The 21,974-nt window shown below is 36.1% G+C and overlaps 1 protein-coding gene across 1 annotated transcript in view; it reads left to right on the top strand.

The window, feature by feature from the left end:
* The window catches only part of LOC105295867 (serine/threonine-protein kinase TNNI3K), a 268,258-nt gene that overhangs the window by 157,590 nt on the left and 88,694 nt on the right, over positions 1–21,974 (top strand). The window contains exons 18-19 of the mRNA XM_011365693.1: positions 17,836–17,888; positions 18,215–18,267. Of these exons, the coding sequence (XP_011363995.1) occupies positions 17,836–17,888; positions 18,215–18,267 (106 nt within the window). The remainder of the gene's footprint in view (positions 1–17,835; positions 17,889–18,214; positions 18,268–21,974) is intronic.

Genomic DNA, 21,974 nt, shown 5'->3' with positions numbered 1-21,974 from the left:
AAAGGGAATTTGGATACCTTTTCATAATTCCTCCTTTATTTCTGGTATTGCTCTATTTCAAAGCCCTGTGTTTGAATTAGCAGGGAATTATTTTTCTATGCAATCCATCTATATTAGTTTCCTATAGCTGCCATGACAAATTATCACAAACTTGGTGGCTTCACACAACAGAAATTAATTCCCTCACTTCTAGAGGCTAGAAGGCCAAATCAAGATGTCAGCAGGGTTTCATTCTCTCTAGAGGCTCAAGGGGAAGCATCGTGCCTGGCTTCTTGCTTCTGGTGGTTCTCAGCCACGTCAGACTAGTCTCAGCTCCGTCTTATATCACCTCTTCTTTGTGACTGTTTCTCCTCCACTTTTGTCTCTTATAAAGACAGTTGTCATTGGTTTTAGGGCTGAGATCATCCAGGATGATCTCATCTTGAGATCCCTAACTGATTACATCTGCAAAGACTCTGTTTTGAAATAAGATAATATTCACAGGATCTGTAAATGGCCATATCTTTTTGGGGCTACCATTCAATCCACTATCCACTCTTCAATTACTTAAAAAGATCAGCAAATCACGATTTTTGCTATTGTATATTGTGTGTATACCATAATGCTATTGTGAATGTTGTATATACATATTTGTTATCTGTATGTGCACAGATGTGTGTGTACTTGAGGGCTTTTTGATACTTCAAAAGAAAGTTCAAGGGTACCTAATAACCTGTGTCTACAACTTAGATATTCAGAATATATATTAAAACTTAGATATTCAGAATACAATTGGTCGTTTTTCAAGTAAAAGTTTCACCCTTGTTTTTACTATCAACAGAAATTTTTTTTTTCAGTTAGAAAATTTTGATAATCCACCTAGGATATTATCAAAGTAACATAACAAATGGAAATAGATGGCAAAGCTAAATATGATTTCATTTATTCATTAAATACACATTTCTAGAATGCCAGAAATGGTGTATTAGGACCATACTAAGTATAGAGATAATGAAGACATATATTATACTAAGAGATTTCAGAATATCTTAAAATAGTATAACATAATGTAAATGGCTATACATCAAAATAGAAAATAATAAGTATCCAAGGAGAGAATGAAATTAAGTGGCATGGACTCAGAAAGAGAGACAAAAGGCAAAAATTTAGAAGAAACATACGTTTAGAAAAAGTTAATAGACTACTTTTTAGCACAGTTTTAGGTGCACAGTAAAATTGAGAGGCAGATAGAGATTTCTCATATATCCCTTCTACCCCACACATGCATAGCCTCCGATATTGTCAACATGCCTGACCAGTGTGGTACTTTTGTTACAGTTGATGAAGCTGAATTATACATTATTATTAATTAGCCAGAGTCCATAGTTAATATTTTGTTTGCTCTTGGTGTTATACTTTCTATGGGTTTGAAGAAATTTATAATGACATATATCTACTATTATAGCACCATACTGAGTAGTTTCACTGCCCTGGAAGTCCTCTGTGATCTGCCTATTCATCCTTCCCTTACACCTTGTCCTGGCAACCACTGATCTTTTTACTATCTCTGTACTTTTGCATTTTCCAAAATGTCATATAATTCAAATGATATAGTATGCAGTCTTATCAGATTGACTTCTTTCACTTAGTAATATGCACTTAAGTTTCCTCTATGTCTTTTATGGATCGATAGCTCATTTCTTTTTTAGCACTGAAATTATTCCATTGATAGATATACCACATTTTATTAATCTATACATCTACTCAAGGACATTTTGGTTGCTTCCACATTTTGGAAACTGTGAATAAAGCTTCTGTAGACATGTGTAGGTTTTTGTGTAGACATGTTTTCAGCTCTTTTGGGTAAATACTAAAGAGTGCAATTATTGGACCTTTAGATAAGAGTTATGTTTCATTTTGTAAGAAACTGCTAAACTCTTCCAAGTGGCTGTACTATTTTGCATTCCCAAAAGTAATGAATGAGAGGTACTGTTCCTCCATTTTCACCAGTATTTAGTATTGAAATGTGCATTTTGATCCTTTACTACATATGTATGAAATGATTGAATAGATTTGCATGTGTGTTTATGCATGTGTAACTGCCAGAGAGGTAGAAATCTGTATAAATATAAGCCAGAAATTATATGGAAGAAAGTCTAATATATTTGGAAGAGTAAAACTGCAAATAGGTATTTGTTAGACATTTTCTATGTTTAAATGTATACGTTTTAAAACTCCCCTTTGAAAATAAACATTTTTCATTTCCCTGTGATACATTTTATGCATCTAATTGTTCAAAAAGAAGGAAAAGAACAATAAAGGATACTAGCAAGACTGCCAGAAGCAGGTGCTGGAATGTACTTTCCTGAAGTGTCTGTCTTGACTTTTACTTTGCCTTTGAGGATAGGCTTGAGAAACACTTCAAAGAGTTTTTCTGGCCAGCTATGTTTTGCCAAGCTGTTGTAGCTTTCTCAAAGCTTTCAAAATTATCAAATAACAGCATATATCTCCCAACTATTACTTTATCGGGAAAAAACACTTCAAGCAGCATCGTAACTTTCAGATTTCTTTATCATGCCATAAAGCAGTTGCAGTTAAACTTCAATGCCTCCACTCAAGCTATAACAAGGCAATATAGGCATTAAGTTACAATGTTCCACAGATACCAGTTTTAACAGGAACCACAGTAAGTGTCAGAGGAAACATTATCACATGGTAGCTCTTTCAAGTTGGAAATATGACTTTTACCAATCTTCGAAAATAATTGTTTGACTTCAAATTTATATACCACCTTAAAAGAGGAAAAAATGGTTTATTCTTACTTGTATTGTCCAGAATTTTAAATAGTTTTGCTCTTTTTCTTATCGTGACTATTTTACCTCCATCCATAGTCGTCATCAGTTACCCGTTACCTTCTAGATGGGAGAGAAATTACTGAGATTTTCTTAAGAGTTCCTATGAAGTTTAAAGACATTTCCTGACATTTGCCAACCCTCACAACACAGCATGAATAATATCTACTGAATGTAGTGTCTAAAAAACAAAAACTTCATCAACTTCTAATCCCTGAATATTCAAAGACATAAAAGGATGGTTCATGCTTTTAAGGTGCTGAGTGAAGGATGCAGCACATAAATGATGGTTATATTTATATAGTGTTTTGCAAATTACTAAGGTCAGACAGACTTATTGTGTAATCCTTACAATAACTTGACAAGATAGTTCTTAAAGATAAGTGAACTTCAGCTCACATAAATAATTTGAGTAATTTTTTTAAAAACTTTATTTGCAGAGCTGAACTAGAATCTAAGTCTTGTTTGTTTGTTGGTTTGTTTGTTTGTTTGTTTGTTTTGAATCTACTATTCTTTCCACTACACTATAGCCATAAGAGTTTAAACTAGAAAGAACAATGATTGTAACCTGAAGAAATTAGTAGAACCTTACAAGGAAAAGTGACTGATTGCTAAAGGATAAGAGGACTCATGTCATCTGAGAAGCCGGCAGGAGTAAAGACATAAGTCATGTCACAGAGGCGGGCCTTCTCAGGACCACTGTGTAGATTACCACCATTACACTCTTAAAATGAACGTCTTGCTGATCACCAGACTCCATTTAGCAACCTTCTGAAAGCTTCTTGCCCAGTGCAACAAAATCTGAAAGACCAACAGTAACCATGCAAGTCGGGGGAGAAACAAGAGCTCGGATTTCTTTGCTTTTTACCTTATTCAATTTTATTGCTTCTTCTCAGAAACCTACTCCTCCTAAGAAAGGGCATTTTAAATTTGGGGGACTAAATTAACCCTTTTAAGATATGTAATCACTAATAATCTTTGGAACAATAAAGTATTAGCATATCTTCTAGATGACATAATGCCTTAAGGTGATTTTTACATGTTTATTTGTTCTTTTGCTCTGTTTGAGAATGTTCACACATCCTTAAACATATCATAAAGTGAAGCTGTATATACACATTTTATTATTCTGTGAAGAATGTATCATTTATTTGAGTTATCTTTGTTCTGTCTTATGAGAAATCATCTTATTAATTCTCTAATGCTGGCATTTCATTTTCTTTCTTTCTTTATCGTGGAAACACTATGTGTCAGGCTTCTACTCATGAAATTTTCACAAGTATTTATTTAATCTTTATTTTTTAAAAAAACTCACAATGCTAAAAAAGAGAAGTTTGGAGCTTAGTAAATTAATTTTTTTCCCAAACTCACTCAGTTTGTTAAACGGCAGAGCTAATATTCGAACATAAAAGCTTCGATTCTCAATCCCTTACTTGTTCTACATCCCACAGTGCTCTCTAACCAGTCTTCAAGGGCCTGAGTTTGGGGCCTCTCCAAATTATCATATCCTGGAGATCACAGATTCAAGTTGATGTTCACATTTGTTTCCTTGACTATATGAGGTGCGTGGGTAACATTTATAAATAAGACTGATGTTTCCATCATCATGGAGTTAAATAGAAGAGCTGTACACAAATCAAAAACAAAAACAAAAAAAAGAAATCAAAAACTAAATTCTTTAGGAATAAAATGTTCTGCAGTGCTAGGTAAGTGTAGAATACAAAGTATCTACAACATGCTGGGTAGTTTGTAGACTTCTTTAGAATACTAATCATTTGTCACTTCAGGCTGCATGCAAAGTCTGGGTAGCTGTTAGTAAACTTGAATAAAATCACTGGGTACCTTTTGGCTTTGGTTCAGCAGGTAGATTAATGGATAACTAAGTCACATAAAGCCAACATCATGAAATATGCATGTTGTTGAACTATTTAGTCACATATCACATTTTCTATTAACACATTCTCATTAGATTTTCTAAACACTATCAAGGCAATTCATCCTTTCATGTTTCAGCCCAAGTCCTCCTTCAGATGCCATCAGTCCCTTCCAACACCACCACGCTTAACCACACAGCCACTCTTCACCACTCCCACACCTCACCTCCCCTTCATGTGGTCCCTTTTTCTTCCCTGTCTGTGTTCGTCCTTTTCTCCTTAGTCACCATTTTTGTCCTTTGTTAAACTTACTTTCTTTAACTTTCCACTTCACTATTTTAATACTCATCCTCTTTGCTTCCATTAAAACATTCAAAGTAAATGTTTCTAAATGAATGTGGCAGATTATAAATTTTGGCCATACTTTTTAATTTAATTTTTTAAACCATTTTCTGTGACCCTGTCAAAGCATGTGTGTAGAAAAATAAATGAATTTTTAGGCCAACTAGATGTGGATTCTAATCATAATTCTGACACTTTTACCAAATGTGTGGTGGCCTTAGGAAAATTATTTTAAGCTTCTCACCCTCAATTCCTCAGCTGTAAGATGAACTATTATTACCACCATATAAGGCTACTACAGAGACTAAATAAGAGGAGGAATTCAAAGTACCTAGCTGTGTTACCTTAGGAACTTACTTAACCTTTCTGCTATTCAATTTCTTCATTTTTAAAATGGTGTAATAATTATATCCACTTGATTAGATCGTGTGACAATTAAATTGATTAACATATTGCTTTGATCTATGCCTAACACATAATGATATGTGTGTAACCTATTATTTTTTACTTAATACCCAGCACCTTGAAAGGAGATCTCCTATAAGTAGTTCTTTTGTACAAATGGGATAGTAACAAACATATTTTTAGATTATTGACTTGTCTAAAAGGGATAAGTGTTTAATATGTAGAAAGCATAACTGGACAAATGTAGACCATATTAGGAAAGTAGAATCAACAGGACATGGTAACTGATTTTAAGGGGGTGAAGGATAGAAAATAATCAAAGATGGTTCCCAGGTTTTTATTTGAATAACTCGATTCATGGTGATCTCATACACTAAGAGAAACAAGCTTTGGTCAAAAAGTAAGAGGGCTCAGGATATTTATGGTACAAGAACTAAAGAGTTCATTACATTTAGCAACACAGGAAGTCACATTGGAAAGGTTTATTAAAGTGGTAGGAAAAAGTGAAACTACTGGATTGAAGAGGGGATGATCAATAAAGAAGTAGAAGAAATAAGTGTAAGAAAGCCCTTCAAGAATATTGACTATAAAGAAGAGGAGAGAAATAGAATGTTGTCCAGAGAGAGAGTTACTTTGAAAAATGCAGGAGGTCGTATTGGTAGCTATATTGATTATTCACAACCTTGTTTCTTGAGCTGCTATAATTTGCCAAGTCCTATATGCCAGAGATAAACAAGTGTTCAAGAACAGTTTTAATCTATTGGGGGAAATAGATATATAAATAAATAAATAAATAAATAAATAAATAAATAAATAAATAAATAAGAAAAGAAGGCATATACAGAGTACCAAATATATGGAACTGAAAATAGTGTTATAGGCATTCAGTCTCAAAGTCATTGGCATAGGCCGAAATATTTGGATAACGTTTCAAAAAGGAAGCAAGACCTAAGCTCGTTCTTGAAGCAGGGTTGGGACTTCAGTGGTCAGGAAGAGCATGCGGGCGAGGAGTAAATGAGGTTAATCGAGCTTCAGGCAAAAGGGCCTGGCTTATGCATGGTAGTCAGCAATTGGAAGGGGAGAGTAAGGAGTGTTTATTCAGCTCATTTTGTTATCTTTACTGGAAAAGTGGGTTTGTTCTAAAGCTTTTTCTGTGTCCTGCACAATATTCAGCAGTGCAGTAGATGTCAATAAATATTAACCAAATATTTGCTGGGTAAATGCTGGTCATATAGGACGCTGACAGATAAGAATTTTCTTGGACTAAGACTAAAAAGGGGGAAATTAAGGTCTTAAGTCTCAGAGAATTTATTTTGAGTCGCAAATTTGGATCTTTATAGAAAAATATCAAATAACAATTTGGTCTGAGAAACTACAGAATTCAATTCTATGGGATTTAGGAAAAGTTACTGCTGAATATAACCACCCTATAAAATATTCCCATCATTCCTACTCTTTCTTGCCCTTTACTCTGCTAGTATCGAGAAGAAATTTTAATTCGATAAATGTTTATTGATCACCAATAGTTTCGCCGGCTCATTGGTCTTGTCCTTGTTGAGCTTATAATCTTGCTGGAGACAAGCACTGTCAAAACTAGGATAAGAAGAAATCACTGGTCGAGGTGTTGAAAATTGGGGATATTTATTTAGAGGAAATGTTGGAAGCGAATTTGAATTTAGAGGAAACAACATGAACAAAGGAAGGGAGAGAGGGAGAAAGAAGCCAAGGGATATTGTGGGGATAGTCATACAGCATTGACAAAAGGTTAGAACTAAAATTGCCCTAAACTGTCATGGTTGATAACTTACATTTCTGTGACTAATACTTCTATCTCACGGGTATAGACTATCTAGTGTCTTGAAAAAAACCAGCAGCTCCTCTTAGCAACTCAAGAGATGCTGAATGGTTCAGTGAATTTCTTAAAAATAGACTCATTCGTTTCTTTGAATTTTCAAAGTGTCCTTGATGAAAGGCATGTGGGGCTAAGTACATTTTTAACCTGTGCTTTTGCAGAGGTGTGGGCATTTAGTCCCTCTGTGCTCACTGGAGGAGAATGGAGGTAGCATAGTAAAAGCTGGAGCTTCAGATTAGTCCAGTAGGTTTCCTGTCCTAAGTTACCTACAAATCCCTGCTTTTGAAAGTGCTGCAAACAAATTCCCCTGAAACATACTTTTTTAAAACATTCATTTGTAGCTCATTCTGAGAGGTTAGAAGGGACACTCCTTAGAGGTCGAGCTCGGCAGGAGCATAGCCTCTGCTTGTCAGAGATAGAGCCGCCTCCCCTGCTCTCCTGGAGTTACCCAAGTCTGAGGCTGCTCTGCTTAATGTGGGAAAATTCCTTTTTTGTCGTTAAAGCTCAGCTCTCCTCTCAGCTGTTATTTTTAAGCTCAGCCCTCCTCTGCTCAACACAAGTACACGTACTTCTGTGTCTTTTAACAAGAAACTCGGCACACAAAATATCAATAGTGTCTGCATGCCTAATTCACTGAATTTCTCTGCTCTTATTTGTTTTTCGTATATTTCTGCTCTTACTCTCTCCTCTCTCTGTTTCTGTTTCTTTTTTCCCCATTAGTGTCTAGTGTTTAATGCTATTATGCAGAGATAGAAGGTTATCAGAGACTTCTTGTGTCTGAGTATTAGATGAATGCTCAGAAGGCCCATGACACATTGCCAACGAGTTAGTATTAGATCTGGCTTCTTAAACGTGGATGAGAAGAGTCCTATGACACGTTTTGGTACAAGTAGTTGGCACCTATATCTCCACACTTACCAGGGGCTGGAGACATGCCTGGAACCTCAGAAATTTAGGAAAAGGTTGTAAGTGATGCAGGAAAAAAGAACAGTTATTAGTCAGGAGCCCCATTAGGTGATCTTGGCAAAATATAAAGCTCTTAAAATTCTTCCTTTTAAAAAGATAAGTTAATAATTTCTAATATCCCTTCCAACTCTAAAATATTACTTTCTACATTTCTCATTTATCTAAGTCCCCTAAGTTTCTGCTTCATAGACATTCATATTATTTTCCTGTTGGTGTTTTGTTTTGGAAGACGCATGCGCTCTCATCACATGTAAATTTCCAATACATTTCAGGGCTTACCTACAAAGTGGAATTTTTAGTATTTAAAAAAAAAATCAGTGTTCAGAAAAATTACTAGAAAGCAGCATTTAGGTGCTAGTGGAAGAGTAAAAGTTGGAAACTTCTTTGATGCTTTTAGTTTTGTGACTTTGTTTTAGTAATCTGATTAGTTAATTATTGCTTTTCCATATTTGGATATCACATATCTTTGTCATTTTCTTCATTCCTTAAAGTTTGACTGTGTGTTTTGTAGAAGAAATTTCCTCACACTGTCATCCTGTGACCCCCAAATATAGGTTTTAAAACCAATAGACTGAAGTGAAAACCCTATGCTTATCCATGGTTCCAAAGCATGTGAAAAATGTTAGACCCCATAAAGAAAATATAATCCATATAATATTTTCCAATATCTTTCTTCTCTTTCTCCATTTTAAATTAATATAAAACAATTCATATATAACGAATGCATAGCTATCTTCTTCTGTGATATCATCTTCAGCATTCAAAATTGTTCCATTTTGCAGTTTGCACACCTAAGGATAAACAATAACTGTAGCCATAGAAATGTCAATTATACTTGCTTGTTTATTCTAGGCCATTAATTCGTAGAAACCTCACAATCAATAGTGTGTGTGTGGTGAAATTTAGTCAGTCATTATCGCTCTTGCACTTGCATTTTATGGTGCTGAGCAAATAGTAAGTGAAGAGTGTGAAGTTTTTTCACATTACTCTCAATAAATGAGTTTAACCACAATACAAATCTTATAATCCACCTCTTCAATCCCACTGGCAGTGGGACAAATCCAGTAGCTTTAGAGGTAAGCCTTCAAATATACTTCTACTGACAGACTGAAGTTTGTTTTAGGAATAAGTCGAGGTTCTGCAATCCTTCACATTTACTGGAGTTCTCTAGTTCTGTTTCCATGGCTTCCAAAGTTCACTGAAATTAGGCTTTCAGTGTTAGAAGTTCATAATAGGGGGCTTTGGTAAATTCCTTCTCTCTTACCTAGATTATGTTCAAGATCTGTATATTGCTGTTCTTGAATGAGTTTGGGATGCTATTGCACTGACAACATGGCTCTTCCCCTGCATGCCTTTTCTGAAGAAGAACCAGGGGTAAATACGAGTTATCTCAAGTCAATCTGTATGAAGCCAAACTTGGGTTGCTTTCTGGAAGCATGCAAAAATAAAATTATAGATCTTATTTTTAGTGAAGAAGTACCATCAAAGGGATTAATAGGGAAATCTGGGCTTGGGCTTCACTAGCTTTCGACAAGGAGGGATGCCCTGATGAAATAAAATTTAAAATATAGAGTTCCACATGCTTCACTTTTCTTTCAGAAGAACAATAAAATCCTCTGGTTGTCATAGAAGTCCTGGAATAGTTTGTGGTGAGCCTCAAGGTACAAAAGAGGTGTCAAGAATATAAGTAGAGGCTTCATTTGGTTCTCAAGCAAAGTATATGATTTCCAACGTTACTGTACAATTGTTACCAGGTTTCTGTATGCAGCCCAGATTGTGAGAGACCCTCAAGTGGTTGCTGAGGGTCCAATCGCCACATAACATCCATAATAAGGAAATATCAATAAGGTCTATGAACCCAAATGTACTCTCTCCATTATCTGAGGCTCAAACTCAACACTTGCAATAGTTACCCCCATGAAGATAATGATTTTTTGACTAGTTTTTGTTACTAATGGTGTAAGAAGCAGAGATAGATATGTAAAATTAGAGGCAGAAAGATACCAAAAGAGACTATGAGAATATATATGTCTGTGAGGAGCTGATGTAGATGATTTGGAATTTTTTAGGGAAACAGTACAAGTCTCCAGAGCAAGTAGATGTGAGTTGCACTGCATTTCAAAGGTCTAATTAACACCTTACATTATATTTGAAACAATTGGAAGCAGTCAGGGTATGGGGCAAAGGTTCAGAAGGGGTTTTCAAGGGTAGTTCAAGAGGAGAGACATGTGCTGAAAGTCGAGAAGGTGGTACTCCCAAGAGAGAAGCCTGTAGCAGGAGTAGAGTCCTGGAGCATCACGTAGCAACTCGGGCAAAATGTGGTGGCAGGCAGATCCCCAGCTCCTCAGCATAAGGTCTGAATGATTGCTTGTCAGGCAGATGTGTTTGTAAACTAATGACTTTCACAGCGTGATGAGATTGAAAATGAAGCCTAATTGCTTCTACTGATTTAACCCTTGGAATGCTTCCAGGCATGTCGATAGCCATGTGTCTTTAATCATGTAAGTTAATTACCTCCAGGCATATATCAGAAACCATTGCCTTATAGGAAGTCTGGAAGCACTACTGTTGTTATTAGGTTTACATTTCTAGGACTGTCATCTATTCAAATAAGGACACTGAGAGGTTGGCCACGGTGACCTTAAACTATTGTTTGTTAGTAGCAACTGACATAGGCAATTACGTGGCTCTATAATTCAGAAAAAAATGAATTAATATTTATGCTTTTCTTCTTAAAGAAAAAAAAAATCTTAATGGTAGCAGAGTGAGAGGAGCAAGTCACCTTGGTTCTTCTAAGGCCACCATGAACTTCAGTCTAGCTCTGGAAGAAAGTCAGAATTGGAAAATGGTCTAATAATCAGGCCAAACTGATTAATAGTGACAATTAGTATTGGACTATAGTGCATAACCAACTGATTATGAATCATTTGAGTACTTTAGGTAAATTTTCAATACAAGTAATTAAAATGAAAAGACTCACGATGCTTACATAATGACTTCATTAAATTAATTCAGTTCTGAAGGAACCAGCAGAATTTAACTTCCATTCTCTTTTGTTTAAAAGAGAACTGGAGAAAACACTTAAAAGACACACACACACACATACACACACACACACACACAAACACACACACACCCCACATTGAAGACGGCTTATTCTTTTCTGAAGGTGAACTGTTACTATGGAAGAAAGACCCGAAGGTCAGTGCATGTATTGTATTTGCATTGCTTAATTTGGATGAAGTAAATCTTGCCATCGGTTATATTTTGTATTCTGCCAAGTGCATGCATTGTTAAAGTTAAAAGAACTTTATTGTGGAGTGATCTGTAAGGGACAGACACTTCAAAGAGATAAATACTCAGTTCTGTTACATAAACAATTGACCCAAATCATTTGCTTCATGATAAAAGACAAAGCTGGAGCCAAGTCCAAATACTGCACTATCAACACAGTCAGGGGAACAAAGACTCCGTTTGGTGAAATGCAGTCATTCAATCAAAGCAGCAGTAGTTTTTTTTAAAATGAGACAATAGGAATGGAAGAGATTCTCTAGGTCTAAAAGTGAGCTTTATAGTTTAGAAAGAGCATTTGCCTTTAAGTTATATGAACACTCTGTAAAGTAAGTCTCATATGTATTAATAATAACAAATACTTATTTAGCAGTCACAAAATTTTATGCATGTCTTTTAATTTCCTTCATTCCTGTCGTAATTTTCTAAGATGAAACAGGACGACTCAAAAAGTTAAAGTATTATAATTTGTCCAGGACAAGTAATAGCAAAAACCAAATATTCTAACTCTATGCTTTTGTCCTACAAGCTACAGTGCCTGTCCACAGTAGTCTATTTCTTAAGACCCTTTCTTCTACTTCATTAACGATCTTTTTTTTTTCAGAATTAATTCTTACATTCACTGTATCCTTTTCAAAGTCTGCAGTGAAAATCACTTTAAATTTTAGCTTATGTATGATAATGTTTCTTCCTTTTAGTTTGCATTTTATTCCCAAGAGACTGTAGTCTCTTGGAAGGCAGACACCATAGATTCTAACACAGAACTGGGCCTTCACAGGGGGACGAGTAAACCTGTGCACATCCCCACACTGGCCAGCACTATTGTAGCATATCATTTCACCTATAACACAGGATGACCAAAGGCAACATTAAAGTCCTTGAAGCTGCTATTGTTGCAAAGTTGACTTTGCACACTCAGCCAAGCAACTTGCTTCTGAATTTAAGCCTTACTTGACACAAGAAAATTACAAATTAGCAAATCGCACAGACTTTCAAAACCTACTCAGAATAAATCAAAATGTTAAACCCAGAAAATACTAAAAATCACTGTAAGTAGTAAGGACTTTTTGACCTCTATCTACTTAACTTCCTATAATAAAATAGTTTTACCATTACTCACTGCTCTCTGGAGAGCATTCCTTGGTGGCATTCACCCTTAACAGTGTTTCCAGAGAGTTTTTTAGAAGACAAGTGTGTGTGTATGTGCACAGCTTATGTGTACATATTTGTGTATTATCTGTTCACCATTTTTCTCCTTCCTTCGGTGTAACCTATGTCTTCTCATCTCTTGCCCCTTACTTCTCTTTGATTCCTTCTTCCCAGATGGTAAGACTTGGGTTAAGGAGCCAGCTCTACCAATTGCTGACAGGTTTGCGCATCTATCAAATTCAAATCAAAAGGATCTGATTTACAGGGCTGCTTCCACCAAATGTTATATGCATAAAATGCTCTGGAAAGTGTCACATGAGGACCACTTCTCCCCAAAATTTTATACAAAAGCAAACAGATGAAATGGTGTTCTTCTAGGGGGAGAAAAAGTCTCAGAAGGCCCATTACCTTTTTTTTATTTCTCTCTTCTGATCCTAATGATAGCCTCCATTGCACTGCCACCCTTCACGTGCCTGACTTCCTTCCCAGGTCAGACTGCAAGTTCCCCGTTCATACCAACTGTGCTTCATTCACCTACAAATGACATATCAACCATACTCTGGTAGAGAAGGAGATTAGTCTTCACCGGCTGTGTCTTGGTGGTACAGAGGTATTAGATTAGTTTCTATGTAGCTTATTGACTTCAGTCTCATTATCTTACAGTCGTATATTGAACATAGATAGGTATTTCGGGCACTGGTAGGCCTCTCTTCACCTAAGCAGTATTTCTGGAATTTTTGTCTAGTCATCTAGTAGTAGCACTCCTGGATCCTCAGGGCCTGACTGGATGACGTGGGAGTCAGCTTCTGCTAAAGATGGGCAGACTTTGGAGAATGAAATTTGAATGCTGACTTCACCTCTTACTAGCTGTGTGATACTGGTCATCTGATATAACCACTCTGAGCTTCAATTATCCATCCATAGACTCGATATGCTATTACCAGCCACATAGGGAGTTCACGAGGAATGGAAAAATCTTGAAAGTGCCAGTGCCTGTCCACAGGAGGCTGTCATACAATGTTTACTTCTTCTATTTTTACTGCCACCTACTCTGTTATTGCCCTGTCACACCCACAATTTTAATTTCTCACTCTTCACAAAACTTGCAGTTTATGACATATCTCAGCAATAAACTCTTAAACTCATCACTAATAAGAATTATGCCACTCCTATTGTACTAGCTGATTTCAGCTCCAAGCTTGTCCCCTTCCCTAAGTACCCTCAACACTAATGCTGATGACCCATCGGATGACCTTGTTGCTGTCACTCATTACCAGGGATTCTGTCAGCTTCATCCTTACCTGTCTTCCTCCATTTATTTCACTCCAAAAAGGAAGTATGGCTTAACATTAATTGAAAAAAATAAAAAATAAAAGGAATGGATGAATCTTAGAGGTAGTTCTAAAAATTAGTTTTCTTTGTTATTGAGTGGTTAGAAAAAGTCTTGTGGACAAGTCCAAAAGACTACCTGGAACCGAATAGAAAATTTTCTTTTGTTCCAGCACTTCCCAAAGTGCTCTCTCATTCTGCAGTGTTACTTTCATAGCATCCTCTTTGACATTTGTTGACATTTGGCCCCATTGCCGCTAGGAACTCACATTGTCCGGTGTTCCTAAATTGTCACTGCATTCTTTGTTTTGTTTCACCTGCTTTTATTTGTTTAGGACATCAGATTTCACTTTGAATGTTATTTCAGTTTGATAAAAATCATAGTTATTTACCCGGCAAAGCCAACCTTGCCAAGCACAACACTGACTTTAGTCAAGTTCCTTAGCCTCCTAAGTCGGCCACTATTCTTTCATAAAAACTCACAGGACTTTTGGTAAAACTATCTTTTCTAATTGGATATGTTATTGCTTTGTACTTAAGAACTCCAAACCAGAAAACCTGACAGCGACCCTTGGTTTTTTGTTCCCTTTTTTCCTCTGAATCAAAGCTGTCTCAGGATTTAGACACTCCTTTTAGATGTTTTGATGGATTCATCCTATCGATTTTTGTTTGTTTTGTACTCTACATTCTTACTTTAGTTTTTTGGTACCTGGATCCTAAAATTATTACACTGGTCTTTCTACTTTCAGAGCATTGCACCCTATGCATAAAAACCTGCTAGCTCCTTGTATTATGGCAGGAATTCACTCTCTGACCTTCAAATTCCCTTGTAATCAATCCATCTCCCTCCACTCAATTCCTCCCTCCCCCATTATTCTCCAGCATGTCCTCTCCAATACAGTAAGCACATTCTTCTTGTAATTCCTATTACAGACTACACGCACTTCCATCTTTTGGCCTCTACCAAGATCTTCCCCAACCTGGACTTCGTTTCCCCTTTGTCCCTGCCTCATTTCCTCCTCACTACAACATAAGCTCACAGCTCTTTGCCTGTCTTGTTCACCACTGTATATCAGTATATAGAAAATTTCCTGGAACATGATCAGTTCTCAGCCAATATTTGTACACTTGCTGACTGTCCCTCAAGGCCCACTTTAAAGTTAATTTTAAATATACACTGTTTTCTTTGAATTCTAATATTACCTACATTCATCTTCATTTTCATCAGCTGATTATACATTCCTTAAAGATGGAATCTGTAACTTATATCACTTTGCTTCTTTCAGAGTATCTCAATGTCGTGAGACAATAAATATGCTTTGGGGAAAGATCTGTAATGACACAAGAATGTTTCATAAAATTAATTGATCACTTACTATTTGCCAGACACTGTTCTAAAATCTAAGATGGTGGCCTACTTGAACTGGATTCTAGATCTTCACTGCCACTAGCTGCTTATATAACCTATGTTGATACACTAAGATTCTCTGAGCTTTGGATGACTCTTCTAGAAACTAAAAGGGTTAAATTAGGTTAGTTCTAAGGCCTCTTTCAATTGTAGGATTATCTGAATTTTAAGTAGTTATTGATAGATCGATGAGTGGTATTCTATAAGTACTTGCTGACTAATACTAATATAAATATTAACTAATAAAGGATAATCTTTATCATTCCAATCTCATGACTGTGTATTTTCAGGTTCTCTTAATTAATTTATTTGTTCAACAATGTATGTTGAATACCCCTATGTAATAAGCAGTGTGCTAAAAATCCTAGAGATACAGAAATGAACATAATTCCTGCAGCCGGAGATTTGCTGCCTCTCATACCATAATGTACTGGTGACCAGTGACCAAATAACCTTAAGTTTCTCTAACAGAATAAAATATTGCTAAACAGTTTACTCCCAACTTCAACTAGCTGGTATAATCATTTTTAGTAATATAAAATATTTACTTTGGAAGAAATTTAAACAAACACATGAATAAACAAAATATTCCCTAGAGGTATAACTTAATTGGGGGCTTCTGTAGATCCATAGTTCTAAGCTATTGCCTCAATGACTGCTGTTTTGGAAGAAGTGAGTGTTAAGTAGGTATTCTGAGAGCCTTTCCCTATGGTTAATTACAGCAATTCCATTCGTACATCTATTTTATAGATCGAGATTATGCTGATATTCATAGTTCTAGATCACTAATTGGAATTAAAAATAAAACAATGGACAGGATGTTTACATATGATCATTTAATATGATTAGTGAATCCAGCCTATTATGTGTTTTAAGGGTATCTATGAAATGTAAATATTAAGGGATTATGATATAAAAACTCCCCTGAGTACTTCAGGAAATCCAGTGGTAAAGCATTTAGATGCATTTTTCTTGTTGCATTTGAACTTCTAGAGCGCTCCTGATGCAGTAGAAGTCTTTGTCATGATAGAGTGATTCTTATCACATGTAAAATTGATCATTTGTAGTTAAAGGCAGCATCTTGGGAGGTTTTGTTTTGACATCCTAGATTACTTCAACACTGCTTTCACAAGCAAAATGATCTTGAACACATTCTAGATTTTTGGTAGATAAAAAATGATTAAATATATAACAAAAGTTAAATTTGTTAATGATGGAAATCTAAAAGTAACTTTTTTATAAAGCTCAAGACAGTACCAGAAAGCACTTATATAATAATTCATATTATCATACTTGACTTATTTAGCACTAGAAAATATATTTTTCTTATTTTGATCATAAAGCAAAACTATTAAGGATAGAGCAGATACATAAATATAGTATAGTCTATGTGCACTAAAAGAAATATGCTGGGTGATCTCCTAATACTGTAATGATTCATTTTTCTTTAAAAGAAAATTTTTTTCAATTACAGTTGACATTCAATATTATGTTAGTTTCAGGTATATAGCATGGTGTTCAGTTATTTATATAACTTACAAAGTAATCCCCCCAATAAATCTAATACCCACCCAATAGCATACAGAGTTATTACAACATTATTGACTATGTTCCCTGTGCTGTACTTAAGAAAGGTATGCAATAAGAAGCACTCGAAGATAATCCTGGGTCATGATAGGCTTGCCTGTAAGATATCCACAACTCAGTTTACTAGTATGTGGGGGAAATGACCTCTCTTTGGATTGTCCTAGCCTTGATTTAGTTCTTGAAAAGGATGTTCTTAATTTATCTTGACATCTGGTTTGGAAAGGAGACTTTAATGATGTTTAAACAGTTTCTTCCCCAGGACCTTCAAAAGTGATTTAGCTAGTCTCATCTCACAGGCCTTAAAAACACTCCTTTGTCCCAAGATTGTAGCAAGAACATATTGGCCAAGACATTTTCCTTAAAGAGTCCTTTTCATGTCAGGCCCTGCCCGTAACTGTCCTTGTGCCTAGGGTTCCTGCAAGCTGGTTCTCCTGCTCTAACTCTAATATGCTCACAAATGCCTTTTACTCTTTGCCTGTAACCACAATTGTGTTAGCAAATGAGCTTCAAAGAACTGAAAATCTGATCTTCAGTTAATGAGTCTTTTTGACAACTTTAGAGGATTTATCTAAAGTAGAATACTTCGTATACTTTCAAAGATAGATATAAAGTGATCACGATTTTTAAATATTCCTTTTGAATTAACAAACATAAGAAAATAGAGTCACTGGCCTGAGATCTCTATTAGCCCTTGAGACTTGTTTAGATTATGGGATAAACAATGGTAACTATTGTTTTCTTCCTTGAGGGGCCAATCAGATTAGAAAATAAAGTTTATTCAAAGTCTGCTTTTCTTTACAGTCATAATATTCTTCTCTACGAGGATGGACATGCTGTGGTGGCAGATTTTGGAGGTGAGATTTCCGTGACTAGTAACCCAAATGATATCACTTTCTTTCTTCCTTCCTAGTTTGTGCCTAATATTGTATGACAAATATAGAAATAGATTTCACCATACCAGCTGTACTTCTCTAAGTCATTCAAATTGCAATGACCCTGATATTTAAAAGTATATCTTTTTTTTTTCAGTTTCCTCCCTTTAATATCCTCAGCTAAAAGAAAGGAAGTGAGAATTTAAATAAGATAGAGATTTCTTAGGGTTTCAAAACTTTAGCCGTAATTTTTGACCTTGGTTTTAAGTTATTTCCTGTGACATGAATTTCTTTTCTATTTCTCTTAGAATCGAGATTTCTACAGTCGCTGGATGAGGACAACATGACAAAACAACCTGGGGTTTGCTGCTGCTTGTGTTCCCTATAATCATGAAACAATTAAAATGTGTAAACTCAGCGTGAGAGGAAGTGAGATGAGAGCAGCTTTAAATGGACGAAATGTCATTGTCTCGGGGCAGGATTATGTTTTATGTTTTTATTTTCAGTAAACCCTCAAAAGAACTATTTCAAGGCTCTACCAGAGAAATAATGGATAAAATAATACAGAATTTTTTCAAATATAACTGAAAAGTACATGGCAGGCATAGATAATTGGCTTTCATATTTAGGTCTCCTTGTTAAGTAGTGCAGTTAACATTTAATAGGTAACTAACTATAAAATTTGTAGTTCATCAGCATCTATTAATGATTCATTTTCCACTTTAACATTATAAGTCAATAGGTGGTATAGTCAAACATTAATGTTTAAGTAAAATGTAAATTATAACATCTGAAGCAAGCATAATGTAGATGCAAAAAGTCTACAATTAAATTCATCACCTAACCTCTCCTTCACTTCCCCTTCTTCCCAAGAAAGTACACTTCTCTTTCTGCATTACCTGTGTTATTTAATTACCCAAGCTTGAGTAATTTTTTTATTCCTTCCTTTTCTTGCTTCCACTGACACACTACTCAATCACTTTTTCTGATTTTCTAAGTGTTTCTTTTTTTAAAAAATTTCATCCCAACCTCTCGTTTTCCACTGCCTCAGTTCAAGTACTCATCATCTCTTTTCTGGATTGTTGCAATAGGTTTCTGACTCCAGCCCTCTCTTTTAGTTCCTTTTTTGCAACATTGCCTAGGGCTCCTGTTCTGACAATTTACCTCCTCCTATAAACAAAACCATCAGCAATGCCCACTGCCCACAAACCAAAATCCAAATTCCTTTGCCTGGTAGCCTCCTGCCTTTCCCAGTCTGCCCTCAGGGCACCTCTGTGACCTTCTGTCCTATGATGATTTCTCTCAAGTTCCCTATGTACTGGCACACAAGCCGTGGCCATCCCCCTAACATGCCATTCACTTTCATATCCCTGTGACTCTGCCAGTGTGGCCTTCTCTGCCTGGAAAGCCCTCTACTGCACCTCGCCTGGAGGAAGTCTCCTTATCTTGCAAGGCCCAGGAAGTTTTATCTATTTAAGTACCTTTCCTCCCACAACTTGCCAACCCTTCCTCCTCCTCCCCATACACTCATCCCTCTGTGTTTTTGTAGCACTTTGCATGGCTGGTTTGCACTCTTATTCATTCAACAAACATTTATTGAAGGCTGACCATCATGTGTCAGGCATTGTCCAAAGGGGCAAGTATGCAAAACATAGATAAAAGCTTAGTTCTTGATCTCAAGGAGCTCGTTTTCTAGTGAGGAAAACATAATAATAGGCGATAGATTTAAAGCAGTATGGAGGTTCAGTGATAAGGTGTGGCAAAGCATCATGGGAGCTCAGATGGGATGAATAGAAATTAGTCAGATGTGGGAAAACAGAAGGGGGTGCCAGGCAGAGTGAACAAGACACAGGGGTGAATAAGAAATATCAGACTTCCTGGGGGAACTTTCAAAAGCTTGACATTATTGGCACGTACTCTGTAAGGAAGAGAAAGTGAGAGATCGAGTTAGAGAAGAAAGCAAAAACAACATCGTGGACCTTGTTGTTATCCAAGTAGGATTATTCATGCTGATTTCTCCAGTTAGATTCCATTTATTTGTTCAACAAATATTTATGGAATGCCTACTAGATGCCAGATATTCTTTTAGGAAATGGGGATATTGCAGTGACCAAAATAAGGTACTTGTTTCTATGGAGATAATATTCTACTAGAAGGAGATAGATCCTGAACAAATTAACAAAATATATATCAGGTGGTGATAAATGTTATAAAGAAAAAACAAAGCAGAATATGTGAATGGAGAGTAACGAGTGTGCCATTTAGATAGGGTAGGAGGGAAAGGAAACATTCGAGACCCGCTTCAGGAGTCATCCACGTGGGGGAAAGAGCAGTGTAGACAGGGGTAATGGTAAGTGCAAAGGCCCTGAGGCAGGAGAGCTCTTTGTGTCTTCAAGGCTAGGGCGACTGGAGTGGAGTGGGCAAGAAAGAGAATGATAGGATATGAGGTAAAGGTAGTGGGAAGAATGTGTCCTCATCTAGTACGCGGGACATAGAGATAGCTAAATCAGTGATTATAAACTCTGATTGCACATTTAAATCACTATGAAAACTTCTTAAAAGCATACTACTTAAATCTAATTCCCAGAAAGTCTTTTTTTGTTGGCCCAGGGTTGATTTTGGGTACCTGTATCTTTGAAAAATTCCCTCAGGTGTTTCTAGAATGCAGCCATTTGATACTCTGACTAAACAAACTTTCATTGAGTGGAATCTAATTGAATTTCACCAATAGCAAGTTACATCCTTTTGTAGTGGCAGCAGCACAGTTTTCAAGCACAGCCCTACTCTAGATTTGTTTTCAAGGCTATTTTGTTTCTTATAGTCATGTGGCTTTAAGTAAATTTGCTAATTACTCTATTACCCCCTTGTGAAAAACTGATCATACTGTATGCCTGCTCCCACTAACGCAGTGTTGTGACAGAACACATAATCTGCTATATAAGTGGAGGCTATTTGGCATGTGGAAGAACTACAAGTGAGCACCATAATCAGAATAAAGATATTCCTGGAAAGCTATAATTATTCATGATTTCAGAATAAGGTAGACACTTCAAAGGAACTACCAGCAGCTAGCACTACATACAGAATTTCAGTAAGACTAATAAAACACTACTGCTTTCCTTCAGTGGAAATACAAAGAAAGAAGATGTTTGGCTAAGTTCATTGATACGATTATGAAGCCATGGGGTTTTAGAGCCAGAAGGGTTTTCCCCTTCTGTTTTGCCTTTGAAGAATCTAAATTCCAGGAAGCCTAAGAGACTTACCCAGAGCTGCCCAAATAGTCAGTGGTAGACCCAGATCTAGAATTTTCATCAAACTCAAAATCTAGGACTGTTGTTTAAACAACAAATAATCCAAATTTGTGCATTTGCATTCCAGAATGGAATCATGTTTAAAAATGAAAAATACATAATTGCAGAAGAAAAGAATGTAACTAATGCCATCTAAACATGAGGACAGAACTTTGTGCAGAGCAACTTGTAACATTTGTATGGGCTTTCTTACTGGGATATTGTGCAAACAGCATTCAGAAACATGACTGGGCAGACAAAGAAGATAAGACAGACCTGATCCTGCCAGTGAGAATCTCTTTCACAGGAATATTCTGGACACTCCCAGAAGACCCTTTCTTGTCATAAGGGCACTATTTATGAGTCCGATATAGTGATTTTCTAAATTACAACCTGAAGATCTAAAGGAGGGAAGTGCCTCACACAGTACGTAGATCCACTCCCAGGGAAACATAGATTTCCTGGGTAAATCCACGGTTGGCTGTTCAGAAACTTATGCGGCTTCTAGGGAGAAAGATGCTCAGAGGTTTAAAAATGCTGCTGCTGTGATCATCAATCTATAAGAGGCAGGGAAACTTGATGATTAATATTGCTGCAATATCTCTGGAAAAATTATGAATTTCATGATTCTTCCAATGATTAAAAAAAGCCCTTTAAAAAACTGGACAACAGTAAACATGTTATTTATGTATAAACACGCCAATTTATTGCACAAATTGAGGGCAGTATCGATGTTATTTCATGTTTATATATTTGAGAATATTGGGAGAACACTTAA

This window comes from Pteropus vampyrus, unplaced genomic scaffold, assembly GCF_000151845.1.
Source record: "Pteropus vampyrus isolate Shadow unplaced genomic scaffold, Pvam_2.0 Scaffold115, whole genome shotgun sequence".
Lineage (NCBI taxonomy): Eukaryota > Metazoa > Chordata > Mammalia > Chiroptera > Pteropodidae > Pteropus > Pteropus vampyrus.
This window is presented reverse-complemented; position numbering and strand designations above follow the sequence as displayed.